A 26,632-nucleotide genomic window follows, 5' to 3' on the forward strand; every position below is an offset into this window, starting at 1 on the left:
GGGAACAGCCCTCACGGGATGTAGATGGTTTCAGGGAAGCAAGCAGTGTGACCACATGGTTGCGAGTGCAGAATCTCAAGTTGGCTAACAAGAGGCAGAGCCAGGATTCGAATTCGGCTGTGTTTGACACCAAAGCCTGTTTTCTTACCCACCAAGCAACAGTGTGTACTGTTCTGGACTGTCTCCCAGCCTGAGGCTCTGCAGGTGTGGGCTGCTCCTAACCTGTACTTGTGCTCAGTTTCCAGGCACTTGGGCTGGTTGGCCTGCAGGAGTCTGTGAGGTACATCGCAGTCCTGAAGAAGATGACACTTGCCCTCCATCACCTCTCCAGTGGGCACCTCAAGTGGGTGGAACATCTCCCAGAAAGGTAAGGCTGCCTGTGTACAGGCAGCAGCTGCCTCGTCGTACTCTCTACGAGCTCCTCTTTCTCCTTGAGGGACCCAAAGCATTTGCGTTAACCCAGGCCTGTCTCTTGTTGGTATTGCATGGAGTGTGTTGCACTCACAAGATCTTGAAGGCTGTGAGTATGGGTGAGACTCCAGAGTATGCCTGGAGTTTCCTTTGCACTGAGGAGAACACTCTCAAACTGGGGCGCTAGGGCGAGCCATGCTACGGGAGCCACTCACTTGCTCGTGGTTACGGTACTTTGTGCCTTCTGACTTCTAGTTCAAGTACCAGTTCTGACTGAGCCTTTCATTCATATTAAGAGTTAGAACAACTCAAGAAGAGCCCAGGGTAGGCTGAGTGAGTATGAAATGGTTTCTCGAGCTCCTGCTGGTAGAAAGCATTGAAATTGGGAAGGAACAGGATGGAGGGAGGGAACAAGAGAAAAGGATCTACTTAGACACCCTGTGGCCATTTTCAAAGTTTAGAGCAGGACTCAAAACTTCAAATTCTTGCCTGGCACAGTGTCTCACACCTGTAATCCCAGCACTTTGGGAGCCTGAGTTGGGTGGATCACTTGAGCTCGGGAGTTTGAGACCAGCCTGGGCAACCCCACTCTACAAAAAATACAAAAAATTAGCCAGGCATGGTGGTGCATGCTTGTGATCCCAGCTACTTGGGAGGCTGAGGTGGGAGGATCACCTGAGCCTCGGGAGGTAGAGGCTGCAGTGAGCCGTGATCGCACCACTGCACTCCAGCCTGGATGACAGAGTGAGACACTGTCTGAAAAAACACAACAAAGAAAATGCTATGAGGTGGGTTATGAAATATCCATGAGCAACACTGGCTGGATGGGAGCTGCAGAGCGCCTGGCCTGCCTGGAGGGGGCAGCCTTACCCACCTAATTGGCACTCTGTATTTAGGCTTAGTGTTGTCACATCTTCTAACTGTAGGAAAATTTAGAAATCTGATTGTGAAGTATAATCTCTTCTGAATGTTGACAACTAATTCAAATTAAGAACAACAACAAAAACCCCCAAACTGTATGAACCAAACAAAACCTATTTGGGAATTACTAGTTTGTGACATCTGGCTGAGGCCTGGCAGCCCCTGAGAATAATCCTGTCCTGGGTTTAAAGCTGACACTCCCATTTCTTCTTCCTTCTCTTAGTGACAGCATCCACTACCAGATGGTGTATTCTTACGGCTCTGGGGTGGTGTGGGCCCTCGGAGTTGTTCCTTTCAGCCATGTGAACATTGTCAAGTTTAATGTGGAAGATGGAGAGATTGTTCAGCAGGTATGGGAGGGTGACAGAAGCCTGTGAATAAGGTGGGGTTGTGGGGGGACTCAATAGATTTCTTTGTACTGGGGAACAGGGAACTTGGCTGGGCAGATGCAAAAACTACTTATGCTCCCTCATTGTGGTCACTTGCCAGCTGCCTTCTCATTAGGCCTCTATTTAAAGTACTCATATTTGCATGTGTTATCTTCTGGGGTGTCTAAAAAATTACATAGATCTAGTCCCTGCCTGTAAGTATCTTAACAGTGCTGTGAAATCACAGTAGGACACCACATATGACAAATATGGTAGAGAAGTGCAGATCTGAAGTGTCAGGTATTTAAAATTATCGGGTGTATTTTTCCAGTGACCAGAAAATCCTGTTATTTTTTCCACCTTTGGAGGCTCTCAGGAGGTTGGAGGGTGGAGTTTCAGGGGACAGGAAGAATTCCTATGGAACCAACCATGAAGAACCTTTGAACTTAGGACCCCCTCCTATGGGATGCTGGCAGCAATACTGCTGTTGGGCTGAGAGGGAAATGTAAAAATCTTTCACGAGCTTCCTGTTAACGATGACTTTTCTGTAGGTCAGAGTTTCAACTCCATGGCTGCAGCACCTGTCCGGAGCCTGTGGCGTGGTGGATGAGGCTGTCCTGGTGTGTCCTGACCCGAGCTCACGTTCCCTCCAAACTTTGGCTCTGGAGACGGAATGGGAGCTGAGACAGATCCCGCTGCAGGTGAGAGGCTGCCACTGCTGCTTCTGGCCTGAGGCGTTTCCTGCGGGGACTAGAAAGTTTGGCCTGATTCCCCCAGAGGGTCTTTCTCCCAGACTCTTCCTGAGCAGTGGAAGCCATTCAGGCCTCTGGCTGAACTGGCATAAGGGGAAATCGGCCACTTTCTCCTTTGGGGAGTTTGAACTGGAGCATTTGGAGCCACCTGCCGTGACCCAGTTACTTCCCCTGGTAAAGTAGGGCGGAGGGTGTGAGCCTCGGATGGGTCAGGGACTCGTCAGCTGTCAGCTGTAATCCTCCTCCTTCTTGCCTTCCAGTCTCTCGACTTAGAATTTGGAAGTGGATTCCAACCCCGGGTCCTGCCCACCCAGCCCAACCCAGTGGACGCTTCCCGGGCCCAGTTCTTCCTGCACTTGTCCCCAAGCCACTATGCTCTGCTGCAGTACCATTACGGCACCCTGAGTTTGCTTAAAAACTTCCCACAGGTAACTGCAGGCAACAAGGTTTGCTAGGATTCAGGACATCTCTCCAAGACATGGATGTTACAAGGCAGTGCTTTTGAATCTGGAAACATTTGCTCTTAGGCCCAAGACTGATGACACCTTCCCTTAAATGGTTTGAGAGGGGGTAGGTAGCCTTGCAGTAGAAATGGTATATTTCCTCCTGAGTATTACAAAGGATCTTTAGAGCAAAACCAGTGCCTTCCTTAGTCCAAAGGAAATATGGGGACATAAATGAGAGCTTCCCCATCGATAGTAAGAGCAAGCAGCATGGGACTTAAGATTGACGTGTGCCTTCGTTGGAGGTAGGGGAGAGTTCTGTTTTCAGCTGTAGATGCAACTGGGGCCTCGCTCTGCTCTTAAATGCCTGACCATTCTGCTCCAAAGTGGGGAGCACTTTCAACTCTAAGGCCAAGGGCCTTCCCTGGAGAGGTGACCCTCTGTAAGGCAGCTGGCTAGTACTGGTCCCACTTAGGAGCTGATGCCTTGCTTTTCCCCCAGACTGCCCTAGTGAGCTTTGCCACCACTGGGGAGAAGACGGTGGCTGCAGTCATGGCCTGTCGGAATGAAGTGGTGAGTATTGAGAACAACAGTCAGCACTTGGGGTTTTCCTTCCTGGTCTCTGCCAGGAACCCTGAAAATCAGAAGTCTGGGCACATTGGCCTGGTCAGTTTGAACCCAGGGGGCAGGAGGCTGTTGAGAAGTGAGGTCTTGCCTCACCTATAGAGCTTTCTGTACACCCCATTTCTCCCCAGGAACAAGACCCTAATGTGACGACCTTACTTTCATATGGGGCTATTAAGGGTTGAATAGGCTTTGTGGGCAGGGGTGAGAAATGGGCTTTGCCTTCTCCCAAGTGCTAAGTAGACAAAAACAAAAGCTTCATTTCAGTGACTGGGAAGTGACCCTTTGGCTGAATTTTCTCTTGTCCTTCTCTTTCTCATAGCAGAAACCGAGCAATTCTGAAGATGGGTCAATGGGGAGCTTTCCGGAGAAGTCTAGTTCAAAGGTAGGGTGTGGCATTGGGCAGTATGCCAGACCAAGAGACGCAGGACGCCACCAAAGAGAGTTGGGGGCACAGCTTTGGTTAGGAGCAGGCCTTAGAGTTCCCAGCTTCAAATGGGGTTTCCTAAGTACTGTAAATTAAATGATGTTTCTCTTAATCTCATTTTACTGGGAGATTAGGAGGTAGAATGCCTAGAGTCTGTTCCTAGCCACTTTCTCCTCTGGGCCTCAGCGTCCCCATTTTTCTGGGGATCCCGGCTGGCACAGTTGAGTAGTAATCTGTGCAGTTACCCTGAAGCGGAAGCATCAGCCCTTGGCTGGAGGCATAGGTTCCTGCTGTGGCTTCCATCTAAGCGTTTCCCTGCCTCCTGTCTTGCTCAGTCTTACTTTGTTCAGCCCTACCTCTCTTTCAGAAGTCTGCTACTCTGTACTGGCTTCCAAGACAAGTATGGTAGTTGTAATTTCATTTATTTACTCAGGCACCTTATTTCTGCCTTAGGATTTGGCTTGCTTTTCTCTTTTATTTCCCTTTGCATATATTTCCCTTTCTGGCCTGGCTCCTTCTCTACGGTATTTGCCCCCAATCCTTGGACTTCCTTTGGTGGGCTTTGCTTTTGGGGGATACCTCTAGTTGACCTGTGCTGTCTGTACCCCTAGGACTCTCTGGCTTGCTTCAATCAGACCTACACCATTAACCTGTATCTCGTGGAGACAGGTCGGCGGCTGCTGGACACCACAATTACATTTAGCCTGGAACAGAGCGGCACTCGGCCTGAGCGGGTGAGGCAGAGCCTTTCTCTGCAGACTGTCCTGTGGGCTTCTCAGCACGTGCCTTCCTTTCCTCAGGGCCAGGTCTTAGCCATGGGGCTTGGATTAGGCTCTCCGAACATGTGTTCTAATGCTCTCTGAGCCACTGACTTGTTGGAAATCACAGTAAAGGCAGGTATTATTTATGCCAGCTCGTCATCGTGTACCAGGCACTGTTCTAAGCTTTTAACTTACACATTAATTAATTTAATCCTCCGAACACTCCCGTGAAGCGATTGTTTCTGACCTGGTTTTAAAATGATTCTGTGGCCTGCTGGGATCGAGTACCATAGCCAGAGTCATGAAGCCAGTTAAGAGGTGTTGCTGGGGTTCAGATTCAGGTCTAACCTCCCACAGCCTGGACTCATCACTACCCAGTATTGCCTCTGTGTACATTTGGTTATTTTCCTCAGCTGCTTGGGCTGTGGCTTCTTTGTTTCTAAAGCAGAAAGTCTAATCCCGGCCTCCTGCTCACTTTGTGGGGTGTGATTAGAACATGGATGAATGGCGTGGTACCCTTGCAGTACTCATGTTCCTTCACAGAAAGATCTGGGAGACCCCAGCATCATTGTGTTGGCGCCTAAGCATATGTATCACTTACTGGCATCCAGATAATAGCTACATTGTTTAGATATCAAATAATGCCATGGCTTGGGCCTCTGTTAAGTCCTAATGCTTTGACTCCTGGTGTCTGGTGCTCTCAGAGGCATTTGGATCCTCACTGACTACACTGGTCTTGACTGTGTGGCTTATAGCTGTATATCCAGGTGTTCTTGAAGAAGGATGACTCAGTGGGCTACCGGGCTTTGGTGCAGACGGAGGATCATCTGCTACTTTTCCTGCAGCAGTTGGGTAAGTAGACCTCATTCAACCCATTTTTTTATTTCCCCACGCCTTCCGACGTGTTCCAGTCAGACTGTTTTTTGGGAGGCTGTGGGTTTCTGGAAGAGATTCAAGTGGAGTGTGTCCCGAGCGTTTTGTTCACAGCCAAATGTCACCTGCTTTTTTTTTTCAAATTTTTAAAATTTTTAAAATTTGAGATAGAGTTTTGTTCTCTTGCCCAGGCTGGAGTGCAGTGGCATGATCTTGGCCCACTGCAATCTCCACCTTTCGGATTCAAGCAGTTCTCCTGCCTCAGCCTCACGAGTAGCTGGGATTACAGGCATGTGCCACCACGACCAGCTAATTTTTGTATTTTCAGTAGAGACAGGGTTTCGCCATGTTGGCCAGGCTGGTCTCGAATTCCTGACCTCAAGTGATCCGCCTACCTCAGCCTCCCAAAGTGCTGGGATTACAGGTGTGAGCCACCGTGCCTGGCCTGTCACCTGCTTTTTTTTTTTTTTTTCTTTTTTTGAGGCAGAGTTTTGCTCTTGTGGCTCAGGCTTAAGTACAGTGGCATGATCTCAGCTCACTGCAACCTCTGGCTTCCAGGTTTAAGTGATTCTCTTGCCTGAGCCTCCCAAGTAGCTGGGATTACAGCACCTGCCACCACGCCCGGCTAATTTTTGTATTTCTAGTAGAGACGGGGTTTCACCATGTTTGTCAGGCTGGTCTCAAACTCCTGACCTCAGGTGATCCACCTGCCTCGGCCTCCCGAAGTGCTGGGATTATAGGCATGAGCCACCATGCCCGGCTCTTTTTTTCTTTTTTGAGACAGTTTTGCTCTTGTTGCCCAGACTGGAGTGGAATGGTGTAATCTCAGCTCTGTGCAACTTCTGCATCCTGGTTCAAGTGATTCTTCTGCCTCAGTCTCCCGAGTAACTGGGATTACAGGCGCGTGCCACCACACCTGGCTAATTTTGTATTTTTAGTAAGAGACAGGGTTTCACCATGTTGGTCCAGGCTGATCTCAAGCTCCTAACCTCAGGTGATCTGCCCGCCTTGGCCTCCCAAAGTGCTGGGATTACAGGTGTGAGCCACCACGCCCGACCCTTGTCACCTGCTTTTGAAGAATAACTTGGCCTTCTTGGTGGGATACATAACTTTCCTCCCTTGACCTATTGATTCCAGCCCCTTGCTCTGCCATTTCTCCTTTTATGCAAGAGCTTGTAGTAATCCCTGAGTCAGCGAGAAGAGTCTCTTTAGCAAATCTGGGAGGCAGCCTTAGCTTTTTTTTTTTTTTTGAGACAGGGTCTCACTGTTGCCTAGTCTAGAGTGCAGTGGCGCGATCATGGCCTCACTGCAGCCTCAATCTCCCGAGATCAAGTGATCTTCCCACCTCAGCCTCCCAAGTAGCTGTGACTACAGGCGCTTGCCACCATGCCTGGCTAATTTTTTGATATTTATTTTTATTTATTTATTTATTTATTTATTTATTTATTTTTTGAGATGGAGTCTCGCTCTGTTGCCCAGGCTGGAGTGCAATGGCGCGATCTCAGCTCACTGCAAGCTCCACTTCCTGGGTTCACGCCATTCTCCTGCCTCAGCCTCCCGAGTAGGTGGGACTACAGGTGCCCACCACCACGCCCAGCTAATTTTTTATATTTTTAGTAGAGATGGAGTTTCACCATGTTAGCCAGGATGGTCTCGATCTCCTGACCTTGTGATCTGCCTCCCTCGGCCTCCCAAAGTGCTGGGATTATAGGCGTGAGCCACCTCGTCTGGCCCTGATATTTATTTTTTGTTGAGATAAGGTTTTGCCCTGTTGTCCAGGCTAATCTCAAATTCCTGGGCTCAAGAGATTTGCCCACCTTGGCCTCCCAGAGTGCTGGGATTACAGGCATGAGCCACTGTGCCCAGCTCCAGGCTTAGCTTTGTAAAAATGTTTCCTGTAGCAGGGAAGGTGGTGCTGTGGAGCCGTGAGGAGTCCCTGGCAGAAGTGGTGTGCCTAGAGATGGTGGACCTCCCCCTGACTGGGGCACAGGCCGAGCTGGAAGGAGAATTTGGCAAAAAGGCAGGTATGAACCTAAAAGGTTGGAGCTGCAGAGTTGCTGGAGGGGTCAGTCTGGAAATGACCACAAGAGACACCGTGTCCTGCATCTCCGGCTTCCTGGGCTTGGCAGATTGCTAGTCTTTTCTGAACGAGCTCTGTGACAAGGTTCAAGTGCATCTGTGGCCATATGGTTTATGAAGCCATTCTTTTCTGTGAAAGAATGAACTGTGAATCCTTCTGGGGAAAGCTAGGGAAAAATCCCTCTAGGAAAAGCTGAGGGAAAAAAGTCTTTTTTTTTTTTCTTTTTTTTCTTTTTTTGAGACAGAGTCTTGCTCTGTCACCCAGGCTGGAGTGCAGTGGCGCAGTCTTGGCTCACTGCCATCTCCGTCTCCCGGGTTTAAGCAGTTCTCCTGCCTCAGCCTCCTGAGTAGCTGGGTTTACAGGCGTGCGCCACCACGCCCGGTTAATTTTTGTATTTTTAGTAGAGACAGGGTTTCACCATGTTGGTCAGGCTGGTCTTGAACTCCTGACCTCATGATCTGCCCGCCTTGGCCTCCCAAAGTGTTGGGATTACAGGCGTGAGCCACTGTGCCCGGCGGGGAATAAAGTCTTAACTTGGTATAGTAATAGCTACCATTGCCTGTGTACTAAAAATTTACCAGGCATTGTATACTCATTGTCCCTAAAGCAGCAGCCACATCTGTCTGGAGACACGATTGGGTTGATCTGGGTATTGCGGAAATAGCCCAGTGCCCTCTAAAGCTGGCCATGGTCCTAACTGCCAGGTTGAACTTGATTCACTCTGCTCTGATTCAGTCCTGCCCCCCGCCCTCTCTCTTCTGTCCATTCATCCAGCTCTCCAACAGATAGCTATTGAGGGCCTGCTGTGGACCAGGCACTCTGCTAGGCAATGCACATTTTCTTAAGCTGAGGATTAATTTGACTTTACTGTTTATTTCTGCTGCCTGGATCCAGCGATTCAAGGTAAAACCTGCTTCTTGCTGCCTTGTTGCTCATTGCCTGCTCACACGGCTAGCTTTTGGTTAATTGTTTTTCTTCCTAGCTTGGACCAATGAGGTACATCCTTGCGGGGGGTGTGTGTGTGTGTGTGTGTGTGTGTGTGTTGACTGCCATGCTTGTGACTTGTCCTGTTGCTTCTCATTTCTCTTCCTTGAGCAGAGGTGGGTGGAAAATAAGATAAACAGAGGTTCTGCTCCTTTTTTAGTAAGTGTTTACCATGTACCAGGCACCACGCTAAATCCTTGATGTACATCGTATGATGTAATTTTCCAACAATCCAGTGGGTTACATGCCACTTTACAGATGAGGAACCGGAAGCAAAAAGGTGAAGTACCTTTCTCAAGGTGGCCCCATAGTGAGTGGTGAAGCTGGGATCTTAATTTGGGCCTGGCAGATTCCAGAGACCATGCTCTTTACCTTGCTTCCTTGCATCTGTTTCCAAATCTGTGGTCTCCAATGAGGAGATCTGGAGGGCAGTGGCCTCACTGACGGAATCAGGAAAAGAGTGAATGATGGTCCTGGGAACTCGTTGCAAGTATGTCTGTTGGGTGCAGGTTAAACAGTTGACAAAGTAGGAATGAAGCAGTGGGAGATGGAAGTACCTGCTCATGATACACATTCATTGAGCTGCACCCTCCACCCCCACACTCATACCTCTTCTGGCTTTGTCATGGCACCCAGAAACCTTCCTCTGGCATCTTGGATGTGGGGCTGTGGTGGAGACATTCACAGCATGGCTGCCTCCTGCATGCCTGATCCCTGATCTCCTAGTCTATTCCAAGATTCCAGCTGGGTTTAGTTGTAAGAGCCAGTTAAGTAGTTTTTGGAAGCTCCTGCATGAGCCTTACCTGGGTGTGAGACTATTGGCATCAGATATAGGACTGCCCTTTGGGCTTGTGGCCTAGAGTGTGGACTTTACCACTCCATAGGAGAGGCAGAGATCCCTCATTAGGAAAAGCATGTACCTTCTTCTGGACCCCTAGTCTGATGTAGAGTGTGTTACTTTTCCTTTACACCAGATGGCTTGCTGGGGATGTTCCTGAAACGCCTCTCGTCTCAGCTTATCCTGCTGCAAGCATGGACTTCCCACCTCTGGAAAATGTTTTACGATGCTCGGAAGCCCCGAAGTCAGATTAAGAATGAGATCAACATTGACACCCTGGCCAGAGATGAATTCAACCTCCAGAAGATGGTGGTGATGGCAACAGCCTCAGGCAAGGTGCGTGTGGTTTCGACTCCAGTTACTGAACCTTTTCAAGTTCTGAGGGTGAGGAACAAGAAGCCTTTGGTGGGGGATGACACTGGTTCTAGTTTTCAAGGACAGACTCAGTTCTTTGGTTTCTCTTTCTAGTAGTGAGCCAAGTATTTGTTTATCTTGCAGCTTTTTGGCATTGAGAGCAGCTCTGGCACCATCCTGTGGAAACAGTATCTACCCAATGTCAAGCCAGACTCCTCCTTTAAACTGATGGTTCAGAGAACTACTGCTCATTTCCCCCACCCCCCACAGTGCACCCTGCTGGTGAAGGACAAGGTGAGGCATCCAGCTCTAACTTGAGCCAGACTCAGAGTGGCTTTTTTTGCTATTTTGTAACTTAAATTGCTCCTAGGCCCTTGGAATTATGTGAGTTAATGAGGCACATTCAGGGGTTAGAACTCTTGTTTCTTCTAGTTTCATGCCTGGGTGGAGGAACCAGCCAGCACTGATGTGGAATTCTTTAGAAAGTGGGTGTGACTTCACCAGCTACATAGGGAACCAGCTCTCCTCTTTTCTAAACATTGGCTGTTAGTAGCTGAGCGGCTATTTTCTCTTCTCTCTTTGAGGAAGAGCAGGACACAAAGATATTTTTGTGTCTTCCCAGAATTAGAATGGATTTTTGTGTATTCATTCTAGCACAGAAGGTGGGCTTGGTAGACACTTTCTTGGAATGGCTGCCTGGTGCGATTTTGGCTCACTGCAGCCTCCACTTCCCAGTTTCAAGCGATTCTTGTGCCTCAGCCTCCCAAGTAGCTGGGATTACAGGCGCATGCCATCATGCCTGGCTGATTTTTGTATGTTTAGTAGAGACGGGGTCTCACCATGTTGGCCAGGCTGGTCTCAAACTCCTGACCTCAGGTGATCCACCGGCCTCAGCCTCCCAAAGTGCTGGGATTACAGGTGTGAACCACCACACCTGGCCAGGTTGCTGAATTGTTACTTGGTTTTTTTATTGGTTCTTGGTTAGAACTGGCAGAGCAGCCAGGCAGTGGCTCACACCTATAATCTCAGCACTTTGGGAGGCCAAGGAGGGCGGATTGCTTGAGTCCAGGAGTTCGAGACCAGCCTGGGCAACATGGTGAAACCCCGTCTCTACAAAAAATAAAAACAGAATTAGCCACATGTGGTGGTTTGTGCCTGTAGTCCCAGCTACTTGGGAGGCTGAGGTGGGAGGATCGCTTGAACCTAGGAGGTAGAGGTTGCAGTGAGCCTTGATCATGCCACTGCACTTCCAGCATGGCTGACAGAGTGAGACCCTGTCTCAAACAAAAAAGAACTGGCAGAGACAGTTTGACTTTTTCCTTTGTGACGTTAGCCTAGGGGACTATTCACCTACAGCCAAGAACTTATTTTCCACAAAGAGGGCAAAGACTAGGGAACCCCCACAGTTGCTGAGCTGGAGTCCCAGCTCTTCAGGTCTATCCCTAGGATTTGCAGTCTTTTCTTGTTGGTGGAGCCTGACAGTTTGCTCATTTTAGGAGTCGGGAATGAGTTCTCTGTATGTCTTCAATCCCATTTTTGGGAAGTGGAGTCAGGTGGCTCCCCCAGTGCTGAAGCGCCCCATCTTGCAGTCCTTGCTTCTCCCAGTCATGGATCAAGACTACGCCAAGGTGTTGCTGTTGATAGATGATGAATACAAGGTACTGTGTTCAGAGGGGATGGAGAACATGCTAGTGGAGTCGGGTTTGGGGCCAAGTGGTCAAACACAGCAGCCCAGAGATGGAGTGCTCTCTGCACCCAGCACGTGTTTGGGCTCTAAGGCCATCCTGAAGAGAAATGATGGCTGTGTCTGCATTTGTGAAAACTCAGGTTCTTAACAGAACTGAATGTAAACCCTAATCTGAGTTCACTAGACTTGAATTCTTTTAAGATTTGCTGTTTTATTCTTAAGGCTCTCTTTGATGGGGAAGTTTCCTAACTCTTTCCTTGGGCTCTCTGGGTTTTTCAAGGTCACAGCTTTTCCAGCCACTCGGAATGTCTTGCGACAGCTACATGAGCTTGCCCCTTCCATTTTCTTCTATTTGGTGGATGCGGAGCAGGGACGGCTATGTGGATATCGGCTTCGAAAGGTGGGAAGGCGTGTCCTGGCATGACCGTTTGTGGATGAGATGCAGGTGTTTCCTGGCCATTTGGCTAAGAAGTGAATTATGCTACTCATTCTACTATAAACTTAGATGAGCGTAATCCTGGTGTCTGATACAAAGTCAGTCATTTGTTCATGTTTGTTGGGCAGCTACTACATGGCAGGTATGGTTCCAGGTGCTGTGGACAGAGTGGTGCACAGTAGACCAAATCTCTGCCCATACGGAGCTTTCATTCCACATTCTTTTTCTTTTTTTTTGAGACGGAGTCTTGCACTGTCGCCTGGGTTGGAGTGCAGTGTCGCGATCTCGGCTCACTGCAACCTCCACCTCCTGGGTTCAAGCGATTTTCCTGCCTCAGCCACCCAAGTAGGTGGGATTACAGGCATGCGCCACCACGCCCGGCTAATTTTTTCTATTTTTAGTAGAGACAGGGCTTCACTGTGTTGGCCAGGATGGTCTCAAACTCCTGACCTTGTGATCCACCTGCCTCGGCCTCCCAAAGTGCTGGGATTACAGGCGTGAGCCACCACGCCCGGCCACATTCTTTTTCTATAGCAGAGAGATGGGACTTTTTTTCCATTCTTGGGAGAGTAGTAGGTAGGAATGTGGGTTGAATAATAAGTTGTACTTTTATATGAAGATGATGTTGACCAACTCATGATAGAATGCGTGCTTTGAATTTTATTTCTAGAAAGGGGGTCAGTTTGCTTTAATCCTCACATACTTGAGACCAACTCTTGTAAACAGTGATACAAGCTGGCTCTGAAGTCCAGCTCTGAAGTTCATGAGGGACTGGCATGGCCTTGTTAGCAGGACTGTTTGGAGAAGCACTCTATGGTGTACACTCAAACAGCTCTCCCATCCTGTCCTGTAAGGCCTTTTGAGAGGCGTAGAATTTAAGAGCTTAGACCCAATTTGCTGGATTTGAAGCCTAGGTTTGTCACTTACTAACTCTGTGACCTTGGACTCTGGCCTTCTGTTTTCTTAGCTGTAAAATAAGGTGATAAATACCTGTCTCAAAAGGTTGTTATGAGAATTCAACATATAAATCACATAAAACTGCCTGGCACATGGTAAATGCCATCTGAGTTGGAGACGCTGTTGTTTTGAAAATGCAGTGCCCTTTTGTGACATTTGTAACAGCTAACCTTAGCATAAACGGCACTGGAAATGGTCTGCCCAGAAGTCACATCCTTTACCCTTGTGAATGAAAAAAAAAATCGTCCTTCTGAGTTAATAAAATGAGGACCTTGAAAGAGACAGTTTTGTAGATTCAGGGGAGTGAACTGGAGTGTGGGTGTCATGAATCCAGTCTTGACATCATCTGAGTGAACAATGACAAAGGAAGACAAAGGGGGCAGAGCTGTCTGTGGGAAGTGAGCCAGGTGTGCGCGCGAGTCCTGGACCACAAGGGAGTGTACTGCCTTTGCCCTCACTTGGTGACCTTCCTCTCTGGGGATGTTTTAGTGAGTTCTCATGTTTTCAAAGAAGGTTGTGGCAGTGAAGTCTTATTATTAATAACTTTTATTATTTTAAAAATTTAGGTAATACATGAGTATATTCTCATTGTAAAAGAGTCCATTGATACAGAGAGGTGAACAAGCAAAATGTGAACAGACTCTTGTAGCCCCATTTCCAGCAGTCTTCCCTTCCCCAGGTGGAAAGCCTGTCAGCAGTTTGTTGTGCCTCTTTCCACTGTCCTTGTGTATTTATGATTCCATATCAACAGCTGTGTGGACACACATGTGTGGCTCATACTTTTTTTTTTTTTGTTTTTGAGACAGAGTCTCGCTCTGTCACCCAGACTACAGTGCAGGGGCGTGATCTCAGCTCACTGCAACCTCTGCCTCCTGGGTTCAAGCGATTCTCCTGCTTCAGCTTCCCAAGACTACAGGTGCACGCCACCACGCCCGGCTAATTTTTGTATTTTCAGTAGAGATGGGGTTTCACCATGTTGGCCAGGCTGGTCTCAAACTCCTGACCTCAAGTGATCCTCCCCGCCTTGGCCTCCGAAAGTGCTGGGATTACAGGTGTGAGCCACTGCACCCGGCCTGTTGTTTTTTTTTTTCTTATTCACATGGAATTGACCTATATTTATTCTTATGAATTTGCTTTTTTCATTTAATGGGTTTTCTACCTCATTGTTTTGTCAACTTCAGTTTTTTATTACAGAAAAATATTGACAAAAGTGCAAAATCATGAGGTATGGCTCAGTGAACCCTCACCAAGGGAATACACTTGTGTGCCTGGTAATCACATCAGGAAACAGAACAACACCAGCTCCTAGAAGGCCCTTTTGCCCTTTGCCAGTAACTACTTCCTGTCTCCACGCCCAAGTGCTCCGCATAATTCCATAGGATGGATGTGTAATAATATATTTAACCACGAGTGTTTATTGGTTGGTTTCCTATGACCATAAAGAATCATACACGAGCTGTTTTGAGGTCCCTGTTAGCTTAGACATTCACTGCTGGCCCTAGTATATGGGCATCTTGGAGTTTAGTAATAAATGGTAAATTTTCCTTGCATATTTCCTACTCAGATAAACAACGGGATACTACTGAGCATTCGCCTCCTTTCCTACTGGCTTTATTATCTATCTTTTTTTTTTTTTTTTTGAGCCGGAGTTGCCCAGGCTGGAGTGCAATGGCCGTAGTCTTGGCTCACTGCAACCTCCGCCTGCTAGGTTCAAGCAATTCTCCTGCCTCAGCCTCCTGAGTAGCTGGGATTACAGGCATGCGCCACCATGCCTGGCTAATTTTTTATTTTTAGTGGAGATGGGGTTTCTCCACGTTGGTCAGGCTGGTCTCAAACTCCCGACCTCAGGTGATCCACCCACCTTGGCCTCCCAAAGTGCTGGGATTACAGGTGTGACCCACTGTACCTGGTCTAGTATCTATCTTAATCAAACCGAGAGTTCTGAAATTTCTTCATAAACTAGATCTCTATTGCCATTTTTCTAGTTTGTTTTATTTTTGAGTCTTGCTCTGTCACCCAGGCTGGAGTGCAGTGGCGTGATCTCAGCTCACTGCAGCCTCTGCCTCAGCCTCCTGAGTGGCCAGGATTATAGGTGCCCACCACCACATCCGGCTAATTTTTTATAAGTTTAGCAGAGATGGGGTTTGGCTTTCTTGGCCAGGCTGGTCTTGAACTCCTGACCTCAAGTGATCCGCCCACCTTGGCCTCCTAAGTGTGGGGATTAAAAGTATGAGCCACTGCTCCTGGCTTGTTTTTCTAGTTCTGATCTCTGTTCCTTCCTGCACAAAGGCCTCAAATAATGAACTGTAGGATGGGTCTAACTCTAGCTGTTTCAGTTCTTTGTGTACCCTCCTGATTACAGGCTTTTTTGTCCCCGCCCTAGGATCTCACCACTGAGCTGAGTTGGGAGCTGACCATTCCCCCGGAAGTACAGCGGATCGTCAAGGTGAAGGGGAAACGCAGCAGTGAGCACGTTCATTCCCAGGGCCGTGTGATGGGGGACCGCAGTGTGCTCTACAAGGTACGTACAGCCAGCTGTCTGGTATACAGCAAGGGCTTTTGAATCAGGAAAACAAGGGCTTCAAGTCTGGCTGTAGGACTTGGTAGATATATGACTTTGAGTAGTCATTTAATCCCTTTGAGCCTTAATTTTTGTTTGTGAAGTGGGGATAATATACCCTCTTCCTAGGCTTGTTGTGATGATCACATGAGATATTCATGCCTAGCCCAGTGCCTAGCATATGGTAAGTAAGCAACAGATGTTAGCTCTTATTTTTTGGACCTTTTTGTTTTGTTTCCTGAGACAGAGTCTTGCTTGGTGCCCAGGCTGGAGTGCAGTGATGTAGCCATGGCTCACTGCAGCTCCGTCGTCCTCCTGGGCTTACACGATCCTTTCACCTCGGTCTCCCAAGTAGTTGGGACCATAGGCACATGCCATGTTAATTTTTTAAAAAAGGCTGGGCTTGGTGGCTCATGCCAGTAATCCCAGCATTTTGAGAGGTCGAGGCAGGTGGATTACTTGAGTCCAAGAGTTTGAGACCAGCTTGGGCAACGTGGCTGAAACCTTGTCTTTACCCCTGCAAGAAAAGTAAAAAAAATACAATTAGCTGGGCATGGTGGTGCATGCCTGTAGTCTCAGCTACTTGGGAGGCTGAGGTAGGAGGATCACCTGAACCTGGGGAGGTCGAGGCTACAGTGAGCTGCAGTTGTGCCACTGCACTCCAGTCTGGATGACAGAGTGAGACCCTGTCTCCAAACAAACAAAAAAAAATTTTTTTTTTAACTTTTTATTTTCTGTAGAAGATAGAGATCAACCTAGGGAACATAGTGAAACCCTGTCTTCAAAAACAAAAAAAAAGCTTTTTTAAAATTTCTTATTTTTGTATTGACAGGGTCTCACTATGTTGCCTAGGCTGGTCTCTATCTCCTGGCCTTAAGCAGTTCTTTTACCTCAGCCTCCCAAAGTGTTGGGATTAGAGACTTGAGCCACTGTGCCTAGCCCAGCTCTTATTACTAGTGGTAGTACTGACAGAGCATTCTGGGGTTAAACCATAGTCAAGCCATCAGAAACTCCATCTCTGTGATCCAACACTCTAGTTAGTGTTAAAGAGAGGGAGATTGAGGTGACTAGTGGGCTGCAAAACTGTTGTGGGAGAGAATGTAATCACAGTAGTAATGCACATTAATTACACGCTCTGGTACAGCAGAGACTGAGTAGAGACTGAGTTGGAGGGGGTGTCATAGAATAGAGTAGTGAGATCACGGAACTTGATGGTAAAGCCGGATCACTAAGCATGATCCAGTGCAACACAGTGTAAGTCTCTAGTTTGACTGTCAAGTTAAGATGTGGCTCTGCCATGGCCTAGCTGTTCATCTCTTAGGCTGTCTGAGCTTCCATTTTCCCCAGTATAATGGGGTGCAGTGGTGTGATCACAGTTTATTGAAGCTTTGACCTCCCGGGCTGAAGCAGTTCTCCCATCTCAGCCTCCTAAGCAGCTGGGACAACAGGTGCATGTCACCATGGCTTATTTTATTTTCTTTCTTTTCTTTTTTTTTTTTTTTGAGATGGAGTCTCACTCTGTCGCCAGGCTGGAGTGCAGTAGCATGATCTCGGCTCACTGCAGCCTCCACGTCCCAGGTTCAAGCGATTCTCCTGCCTCAGCCTTCCGAGTAGCCAGGACTACAAGCGCGTGCCACCATGCCCAGCTAAATTTTGTATTTTTAGAGATGGGGTTTCACCATGTTGGCCAGGATGTTCTTGATCTCTTGACCTCATGATCTGCCCGCCTCAGCCTCCTGAAGTGCTGGGATTACAGGCGTGAGCCACTGTGCCCGGGCAGTTATTTTATTTTCTTTAGAGATGAGGTCTTGCTGTGTTGTCTAGATTGGTCTTGAACTCCTGGGCTCAAGTAATCCTCCCATCCTGGCCTCCCAAAGTGTTGGGATTACAGGTGTGAGCCACCATACTCGGCCAACAGCCGAGTGTGTATTTTTTGAGTGCTAGTTGGATACAGGCACTCATTTACACACTGGGATATAAAATGGGCAAAATAGACAAAACTTCCTGACCTTGTGAGGCTTTCATCATAGTTGGGTGAGGCTAATAATAAAGAAAATAAATAGGTAAATTAGATAGTGTATTAGAAAGTGACCAGTTCTATAGAGAAAAATAAAGCCGGGAAGAGGGAAAGCGAGTACAGTGTAAATTGGGTGACTAAGGAGGGGCTTAGTGAGAAAGTGGCATGGAGTGAGTAGACTTGAGTGAGGAAGTGAGTCGTGTGGATAGCTGGGGGGAGAGCCTTCCAGAGAGAAAAGTCAGAGCACTCCTGGTGTGTGTGAGAAACAGCAAGGAAGACTAGGTGACTAGAAGATGAGTGAGGAGGCATGTCAGGCCTGCTGAAGGCAGAGGGCAACAGGGCCAGATCACAGGCCACCACCGTGCCTTCACTTTGGAGCATGGTGAAGAGCCACTGGGAAGTTTTCAGCAGAGGAGTGACATCAGTGACTTGAGATTCCACAGGTTCATTTGACCTAGATGAGACTGTAGAGGGGTGAGGAGGAAAGCAGACCATTTAGGCTGTGGGATCATCCAGGTGCTGATGGTGGCTGGAGCTGGGCTGGTAGCACGGAGGTGGGAAGAAGGGATCAGGTTCTGGGTACTTTTGAAGGTAGAGCCAAGAGCGGGTATATGTGTGTTACAGAGAAAGGAGTCAAGGATGACTCGAGGCTTTAGGTCTGAGTCACTGATGTATGGAGTCGCCACTGGCTGGGGAGGAGACAGGAGCAGATTTTAGGCAGGGGTTAGAACAGTTCAGTTTGGGCCATGTTAAGTTTCAGATGAGACATCTGAGAAGAGATACTGAGATAGTTTCTTAGTGAAGTCTGGAGTTCAAAGGAGTGTCTGGTTTGGATACATACATTGGGCATTGCCAACATCCATAAATGGTGTTCAAGCCATGAGATTGGCTTGAGATAGACCACCATGAGGGTGAGCGTGATGGAAATGCTTAAGGCTTGAGAGCTTCCTGGTGTGTTCTACCATGAAGAAACTGGGGAGATGTGGAAGAACCTCCAAAAGAGTCTGAGAAGGAGAGGCCAGTAAGGTAGAAGGAGTGCTGGGCAGGGATGTTCTGGAATCCAGGTGAGAAAATGTCACAGGGAGGTAGTGATCACCTGCGTCACGTGGTACTAGTGGGTCAGGTAAGATGAGGGCCAAGACTTAGCCACTGGATTTAGCGATGGGGAGGGTGGTGGTGACCCTGAGAAGAAAAGTATCACTGCAGCATTTGTCCCTAGGTCAGTGAGTGGGCAGACCTGGATTTCATCTAGGGTTACTATATGCTCTCTGAGACTTGAGAAGCTGCTTAACTACTTTGAGACTTTTCTGCAAAATGTGGACCATAATAGCTACTCTGCAAGATTGTTTACAGGATTAGATAAAATACAAGGTACCTGGCATGGCACCCAGTACTCAATGCACATAAAACAAGTGCAGTGATGAGAAACTCCAAACAGGAAGCTCTTTCCACCAGAAACCCTGATTCCTCTGCCAGGCTGGAGAGCTCCAGGTTGGTCTCACAGCACAGGAATGGAGTGTGTGATGAGTCATCGTGGTTCTAAGGGAGCTTTTCTCTCTCTCTCTCCAGAGCCTGAACCCCAACCTGCTGGCCGTGGTGACGGAGAGCACAGACACGCACCATGAGCGCACCTTTATTGGCATCTTCCTCATTGATGGCGTCACTGGGCGTATCATCCACTCCTCTGTGCAGAAGAAAGCCAAGGGCCCTGTCCATATCGTGCATTCAGAGAACTGGGTGGTGGTAAGCAGTCACTACCAGGGACACAAGGTAGCTCCAGAGGTCTCCCTGCTTCCTGAGTCCTTTCCAGAAACCCAGTTGCTGCTTTGGTTTTCTTAGGATCTCAAATTCCCTGGATGGCAGCAAAGCGTGCTGGTTAGGGCGCTAGGCTCAGGAATCAGACTGCTAGGTTTGATCCTACCTCTTCCATTTCCTGACTGTATAACCTCGAACTAGTTATGTATATGCTCTGTGTTGCATCATTGGTAAAATAGGGATAATAAGTCACCTTCAGTCTAGCAAAGAACAATGCCTGGCACTTAGTAGTGATTCAAAGGTTAGTTACTATTATGGCTTCTAAGAATCTTGAGAATTTCCTTTGTTTTCTGGTGAACTTTGGATAGCCTAGATAAAAATACTTTGAAAGTTAGTAAACTTGGTAGTAAGGAAGAAAAGTGAGGTGCTAATTGATGGTTTTCCTTCGTGGATCTGTAGCTAATTAGAAAGGTGCCTTCCAGTGCAATTTCCCTTTCCAATTGAAGCAGCTGGGAAGCCCTGAGCTGCCTCCTCCTATCCCTGCAGTACCAGTACTGGAACACCAAGGCTCGGCGCAATGAGTTTACCGTACTGGAGCTCTATGAGGGCACTGAGCAATACAACGCCACTGCCTTCAGCTCCCTGGACCGCCCCCAGCTGCCCCAGGTCCTCCAGCAGTCCTATATCTTCCCATCCTCCATCAGTGCCATGGAGGCCACCATCACCGAGCGGGGCATCACCAGCCGACACCTGCTGAGTGAGTGCATGGGGAGCCTCTGGGATGGCTGGGTTCCCTTGGGCAACCACACTGAAGGACAGAGCAAGGGACACATTGCTGGCAGAGCCCTGTTGAACCACCCGTAAGGGAAAGGTGGTGAGGAGGGCTATATATCAGTGGAAGAAGTTTATTAGTTCATCTTTGCCACCTATGAAGGTGACCACTTGTCTCTCAGTCCTCATCTTTTTTTTTTTTTTTTTTTTGAGACAGAGTCTCACTCTGTCACCCAGGCTGGAGTACAGTGGTGTGATCATGGCTCACTGCAGCCTCAGCCTCCTGAGCTCACCTGGCTAATTAAAACAATTTTTTTTTTTTGTAGAGATGGGGTTTTGCCATGTTGCTGAGGCTGGTCTAGAACTCCTGGGCTCTGATGATTCTCCTGCCTTGGCCTCCTGAAGTGTTGGGATTACAGGTGTGAGCCATTGTGCCCGGCCTTTAGTCCTCATTTCTGATATACCACCTCTCTATTTGGCATTTTCACCTAGCTCAAAAAGTCAGTTCCGGATAGCATTCTTAACGTAGCTAGCCTGTGCTGACAGGTTACAGAAACTGGCAGGGTCTGTTGCCCAGGCTGGAGTGCAGTGGCATGATCTTGGCTTACTGCAACCTCCGCCTCCTGGGTTCAAGTGATCCTCCTGCCTCAGCCTCCCAAGTAGCTGGCATTACAGGCACCCACCACCATGCCTGGCTACTTTTTGTATTTTTAGTAGAGATGGGGTTTTGCCATGTTGGCCAGGCTGGTCTTGAACTCCTGACCTCAAGTGATCCACCTGCCTCGGCCTCCCAAAGTGTTGGGATTACAGGTATGAACCACCGCGCCAGCTCTAAAATCTCATCCTTATGTAACCTAAGCCCAGGACTTAGAACACAGTGGTTAACAGGTTCCTGTGTTTAGTTGAGTTTACCAAAGATGTTTGGGACTCAGATCTGATGGGCACTTGGCATTACTGTTGCTTTTTTTTTTTTTTTTTTGAGACGGAGCCTCACTCTGTCACCCAGGCTGGAGTGTAGTGGCATGATCTCAGCTCACTGCAACTTCCGCCTCCCCGGTTCAAGCAATTCTCCTGCCTCAGTCTGCTGAGTAGCTGGGACTACAGGCGTGTGCCACTATGCCCTGCTAATGTTTTGTATTTTTAGTACAGATGGGGTTTCACCTTGTTAGCCAGGATGGTCTCGATCTCCTGACCTTGTGATCTGCCTGCCTTGGCTGCCCAAAGTGCTGGGATTACAGGCATGAGCCACCACACCTGGCCTATTGTATTCTTAAACATGAAGAAGTCAGCCCTGTAGGCAGTTTATCAGCTTTAATCACCGTTACTGAAACTGGTGCTATGATCGATCATGCTTGGTCCTCCAGTCTTCCCTGGCCACTGTACCGCAGCTACATAAACAGCTGCGTTTGCTCAACGGGAAGGAGACTCCCTGCTGGGGGAGGTATTGGAGGGAGGGGGCATGAGGAAATCCAAGTCGCCTTCTACATTTTTCTTTTTCATCATTATCCATATCTTGATTCTAGAACTTTATTTTCTGGTATCTCAGAATGTTAAGAAGCTAGTGTCTTCAAAAGTGAGAACCTTCATTCAGACCCATGCATTTTATTGGATTATTATTTTTGGCTATGTAAGGGAGCCTCATTGACCCACTTTCTTGTTTTAAACTCTTGTTTAAATTTCTGCAATAATGACAATTTTGTAACTGGCCTTTGCTGGACACTGGATCGGTGTGAACGTTCACTTCTTCCTGTGTAGTTGGACTACCTTCTGGAGCAATTCTTTCCCTTCCTAAGGCTTTGCTGGATCCCCGCCGCCCCGAGATTCCAACAGAACAAAGCAGGTGAGACCCTCATGGGCGGTGCTGAAGGCTCTGACCTTACAGAACTTAACCTCACTGATTAAGCTTGGTTCTCAGTCTCCGTGTGCCTTCATGCTATGCTAGGGGCTGGGGATGTAGCAGGGGGCAAGTCTGAAAAAGTCACCTGCCGTCATGGAGCTTACAGTCTGCTGGGAAATGGGCAATACATAAATAAATAAGATAAACAAGTAAAATATACACTATGTTAGGTACTCAAATGCTAAGGAGAGTAAAACAGGAATGAGCTAGGAAGTGGGGATGGGGATGTTCATGGGTATAATTTGAGAGGTGACCTGGGAAAGCCCCTTTGAGAAGGTGCGTTTTGAGTGAAGGCCTGAAGAAGGTGAAGGAGCTAGCTGTGTAGATACCTGAGGAAGAACTTTCTAGGCAGAGGGAACAGGCAATGCAAATCCCCTGAGATTATGTCTGGTGAGTTCGCAGAGGGCAACGCTAGGAAATGAGATCACTGAGGTAATTGGGGCCAGATCATGTGGGCAAGCCAATAACTTGTTCACTGTTGGTATTGTTGTATTAACAGCCACCATCCTGTCGGGTTTTCTTACCTCCATCCTCAATTTCTTTACCTAGAGGCATGAGGAATGGAGAGAAGTATATGAGAGACAGGAAGTTAAAACTAGGAAGACACAGGATGATAATCAGGTTTCAGAGAAATGGGGACCAAGAGGCACCCTGGAGTGGAGAACAGGAATTAGCTTAGTGGTTCAGTGTGTTGGTTTTAAAATGGTCGGCTTTCCTCTTGTGGTGTGAAATGCCAGTCGTCTGTATGTCCTTTCTTTTCAGATTTAGAACAAAGTAGGAATCTAGATCTCAGTCTTACTCTCCAGAGAGCTTCCTTTCTTGTAGTCCTTCCTAACATTCAGCTGCTAAATTTTTAACTACCTAATGCAAGCAGACCTCCTAGGAGATTTGAGGCTAGATATGTAGCCTGGAAACCTTCCAGGACTCAGGAAGGGCAGCCAAGAGATCCCTTTACAGCAGTGCTCAGACTGCCTGTCCCAACTGGTGTTTTGCAGAGAGGAGAACCTAATCCCGTATTCTCCAGATGTACAGATACACGCAGAGCGATTCATCAACTATAACCAGACAGTTTCTCGAATGCGAGGTATCTACACAGCTCCCTCGGGCCTGGAGTCCACTTGTTTGGTGAGTAGGGCCCACAGCTGCCCTATTTCACCCTTGGTGGATCACTGGTTGTTTCTTCCCTAATTATTCCATCTGCCTTCCAGGTTGTGGCCTATGGTTTGGACATTTACCAAACTCGAGTCTACCCATCTAAGCAGTTTGACGTTCTGAAGGATGACTATGACTACGTGTTAATCAGCAGTGTCCTCTTTGGCCTGGTTTTTGCCACCATGATCACTAAGAGACTAGCACAGGTGAAGCTCCTGAATCGGGCCTGGCGATAAAGACCAAAGACTGTGCCTAAAAGTGGAGAGCCAGGGGAGTGTGGGTCAGAAAAGAAGCTACAGCTGCAGTTTGGTGGCGTGGTGGAGAGTGTGTGTGTGTGTGTGTGTGTGTGTGTGTGTGTGTGTGTGTGTGTGTGTGTGTGTGTGTGTGTGCGCCCAGCTCAGTTAAGAGCTGCAGGGAAGAAGATGGATGACCTCCACATAGAACTCCTTTTGGGATACACATGATGCAGAATCCTGCATGGAGAGAGAACTCACTCTCAGCTGAGAATCTCAGAGAATCCTGATGGGCTTTCCCTTGAAGTCCAAAGGCCTCTGCATTGTTTCCTTTCTTTGCCCATCCATGAATTGTATTTTTTTTTTTTTTAATAAGAATTCCAGCTGATTGTTGTGAGGCCTGTTTAAATTTTTACTTTGCCTTTTGTGTTTCCCCGTTTTATCTAGAAATCTTTCTGACTTTTTCCATCTCTTGCTTCAAAGTAAGAGGGGAACTGTCCTTGCCGACTCCACCTTACAGGTGCATTTGTTGTTTTGCACTGGGAAGAAATAGGATCCATCCTTAGCTGAGGCTCGAGGACTGATCCAGCCTCTCATGGCTTCCCTCCAAAGTAACTTAGGGTTGAGGGATCTATATGTGATATCAAAACTTACGTTAAACCTCTAGTTTCATGCTGTCATTCATTAGGCTGGGCCACCAAATGTTTGTTTCAATTTATCAGAAGCCAAGTCATTAGCGTCTTGTTTGTTGCCCATTGCCTATACTTTTCACCTGAGATGTGTGAGTTCGGGCCTTTTAAAAACTACTGAATTGTCTGAGCCTCGAAGACATTTCCAGGGAGAAGAGATAATCTCTCATTTCACTCACAGGCTGGTCTAATCATAACCTATTTAAAGATGTCCTTGTTTAAGAACCCCATTATTTATTTTTAGTTTTTAATATAAATTAACATGTGGGGCATCATATTTCTCTTTAAATGAGGAAATTTTAAGTCTTACTGATCTAACCTTTGAAGCTTTAAAAAAGAGGGAAAAAGGGGTGGGGGTGGGAAACTGGCATACTGTTTATTGCACTGCCGATTGGCTAAGCCACTGTGTCTCTGCTACAAATTAAAGAAATCCTAAAAGTTTTCCTTGGTCATAGAGTTGGGGAATGACAGAATTTTTCTTTACTGTGAAATGTATGTACAGAGTAGACCACCTCTAGCCCTGTGGCGAAAGAGGTACACTCGAATGTCTGAATAAAGCAAGTGACGAATGACATGTTTAAGTCCTCTTTTGTGTCTTAGAAGATCACTTTGAGGCTATTTTCACATTAGAGGGGATAAAAGCAGTGAAGACCTAAAGTAAGTGTATTTATTTTAGTAAGGAAACATGTCAGTTTAATCATAGATGGGTTGGTCATGTTATCTAAAAATTTGTCATCTTTCTGTGGTCATATGCTGATGGCAGAGAAGGAAGAGGAAATGACAACCATTTTATTAATCGTCAATTTGATATTGAGTGACTGAACGTGTAGGAATCTCCAGGAAAAAACAGGCATCTATCATCTTGACCCAAGGCATATTTTAACATAACGTGGGAGAAGAGAGTAGATACATGTTAAAAAAATGCTGCCCTAGTTTTGAGAAAGCCTGGCTGGAATTCTGACTGTCTTTCATACATATGTGCAGGGTCGGCCTGCAAGATTCTAGTTTTTATTTACCAGTGTGCCAGAATCTGAAACAAGCTAATGGGAGGGAAGTTATTTATCCTTTTGTCCTTTAGTAAAATTCCCTGTATTTCAGCTGTAATCAAAGTTACCTCAAAGAAGTGTTTTTTTTTTTTTTTTTTTTTTTTGAGACAGTCTGACTTTGTTGCCCAGGCTGGAGTGCAGTGGCACAATCTCGGCTCACTGCAACCTCCACCTCCCAAGCAGCTGGGACTATAGGCGCGTGCCACCACGCTCAGTTAATTTTTTGTATTTTTAGTAGAGACGGGGTTTCACTGTATTGGCCAAGCTGGTCTTGAACTCCTGGCCTCAAGTGATCCGCTGGCCTTGGCCTCCCAAAGTGCTGGGATTACAGGTGTGAGCCACCCCGCCTGGCCAAGTGCTTAAAATAGTTAATGCTAATGCCACAGTCCAATTTAAATCTTTTCTTAGTTCTCCACTTTCCTTAATCTTAAAGCAGCATTCGGTTCTGAGCAGCTATGCTTAGTCTCCACCAATGGCTGCTGAGACTGTATCTTTCCTCTCTCAATTCTCTGATCTATTTGCTTTCTTGTCATTCCTTGTTTTTTTTGTGTGTGTGTATTCCTTGACTTACCTATTCTCCTGTCTTCATTAATTAGGTTAACTTTGGGGCCCCCTACAACATTTCAAGAGATCTGGCTGGGCGTGACGGCTCATGCCTATAATCCCAGCATTTTGGGAGGCCATAGTGGAGGATCTCTTGAGCCCAGGAGTTCCAGACCAGCCTGTGCAACATAGCAAGACCCTATCTACAAAAATTTAAAAAAAAATTAGCCAGGCCTGGTGGCATGTGCCTGTGGTCCTAGCTACTCAGGAGGCTGAGGTGAGAGGATTGCTTGAGCCTGGGAGGTCGAGGCTGCAGTGAGCCATGAACATGCTACTGCACTTCAGCTTGGGCAACAGTGAGACCCTGTCTCAAAAAAAAACAAAAAACAAAAAACAAAAACAACAAAAACTAATTTGTTTTAGTATTCATTAATTACGTATATGAGCACTGGTAGTCTAGTGTTTGTTCTTGTATACAATGTTTTCTTAAATGAGATGATGCTGTTTAATTCTGTTACTTGTTTTTTCAACTAATGGATCTTTTAAAGTTTTTTATTTACATTTTTTCTGGGTACATGGCATATATACTTACGGGGTACATGAAATGTTTTGGTAAGGGCTCAACTAATGCATCTTGAATATCATGTATTCATAAAGATGACTGAAATACTTTCTGGAACAAAGTCTGATAGAAAAAATACTCAATTTCTAATTTAAGAGACTTTAATGTAAGCTACCTAATCTTAACTAGTTTCATTATTTGTGTGTGGGTACAAGTTATGTGCTCTGTAAGGCATCTTTCAATTTGAAAATTTCAGAATTGTAATTTCATTGCCTTTATAAATTGCTTTTTTTTTTTTTTTTTTTTTTGAGGCAGGGTCTCTGTCACCCAGGCTGGAGAGCAGTGGCACAGTCATAGCTCACTGCAGCCTTGAACACCTGGGCTCAAGTGATCCTCCCTCCTCAGCCTCAAAAAATGCTGGGATTACAGGCATGAGCTACTGCACCTGGCCCATAAATTGCTCTACTTTTGAAGAGTCTATTACACAAGGT

At 47.1% G+C, this 26,632-nt stretch overlaps 1 protein-coding gene across 5 annotated transcripts in view; it reads left to right on the top strand.

Annotated features, from left to right (window-relative positions):
- EMC1 (ER membrane protein complex subunit 1) overlaps positions 1 to 24,562 on the top strand; it is a 28,946-nt gene extending 4,384 nt beyond the window's left edge. For 2 of the 5 annotated variants that reach the window (XM_038003443.2, XM_073007772.1), the window contains 19 exons: positions 239 to 367; positions 1,556 to 1,682; positions 2,252 to 2,401; positions 2,713 to 2,880; positions 3,397 to 3,468; positions 3,842 to 3,904; positions 4,558 to 4,680; positions 5,463 to 5,559; positions 7,482 to 7,604; positions 9,619 to 9,818; positions 9,981 to 10,130; positions 11,333 to 11,494; positions 11,804 to 11,923; positions 15,300 to 15,437; positions 19,063 to 19,236; positions 19,795 to 20,005; positions 21,775 to 21,859; positions 22,912 to 23,041; positions 23,125 to 24,562. In XM_038003443.2, the coding sequence (XP_037859371.1) occupies positions 239 to 367; positions 1,556 to 1,682; positions 2,252 to 2,401; positions 2,713 to 2,880; positions 3,397 to 3,468; positions 3,842 to 3,904; positions 4,558 to 4,680; positions 5,463 to 5,559; positions 7,482 to 7,604; positions 9,619 to 9,818; positions 9,981 to 10,130; positions 11,333 to 11,494; positions 11,804 to 11,923; positions 15,300 to 15,437; positions 19,063 to 19,236; positions 19,795 to 20,005; positions 21,775 to 21,859; positions 22,912 to 23,041; positions 23,125 to 23,304 (2,602 nt within the window). In that variant the 3' untranslated portion in view covers positions 23,305 to 24,562. The remainder of the gene's footprint in view (positions 1 to 238; positions 368 to 1,555; positions 1,683 to 2,251; positions 2,402 to 2,712; positions 2,881 to 3,396; positions 3,469 to 3,841; positions 3,905 to 4,557; positions 4,681 to 5,462; positions 5,560 to 7,481; positions 7,605 to 9,618; positions 9,819 to 9,980; positions 10,131 to 11,332; positions 11,495 to 11,803; positions 11,924 to 15,299; positions 15,438 to 19,062; positions 19,237 to 19,794; positions 20,006 to 21,774; positions 21,860 to 22,911; positions 23,042 to 23,124) is intronic. The other 3 variants (XM_038003446.2, XM_073007770.1, XM_073007771.1) reach the window with 3 other exon arrangements.
- Positions 24,563 to 26,632: the final 2,070 nt, after the last annotated feature.

This window comes from Chlorocebus sabaeus, chromosome 20, assembly GCF_047675955.1.
Source record: "Chlorocebus sabaeus isolate Y175 chromosome 20, mChlSab1.0.hap1, whole genome shotgun sequence".
In the NCBI taxonomy this organism is placed as follows: Eukaryota; Metazoa; Chordata; class Mammalia; order Primates; family Cercopithecidae; genus Chlorocebus; species Chlorocebus sabaeus.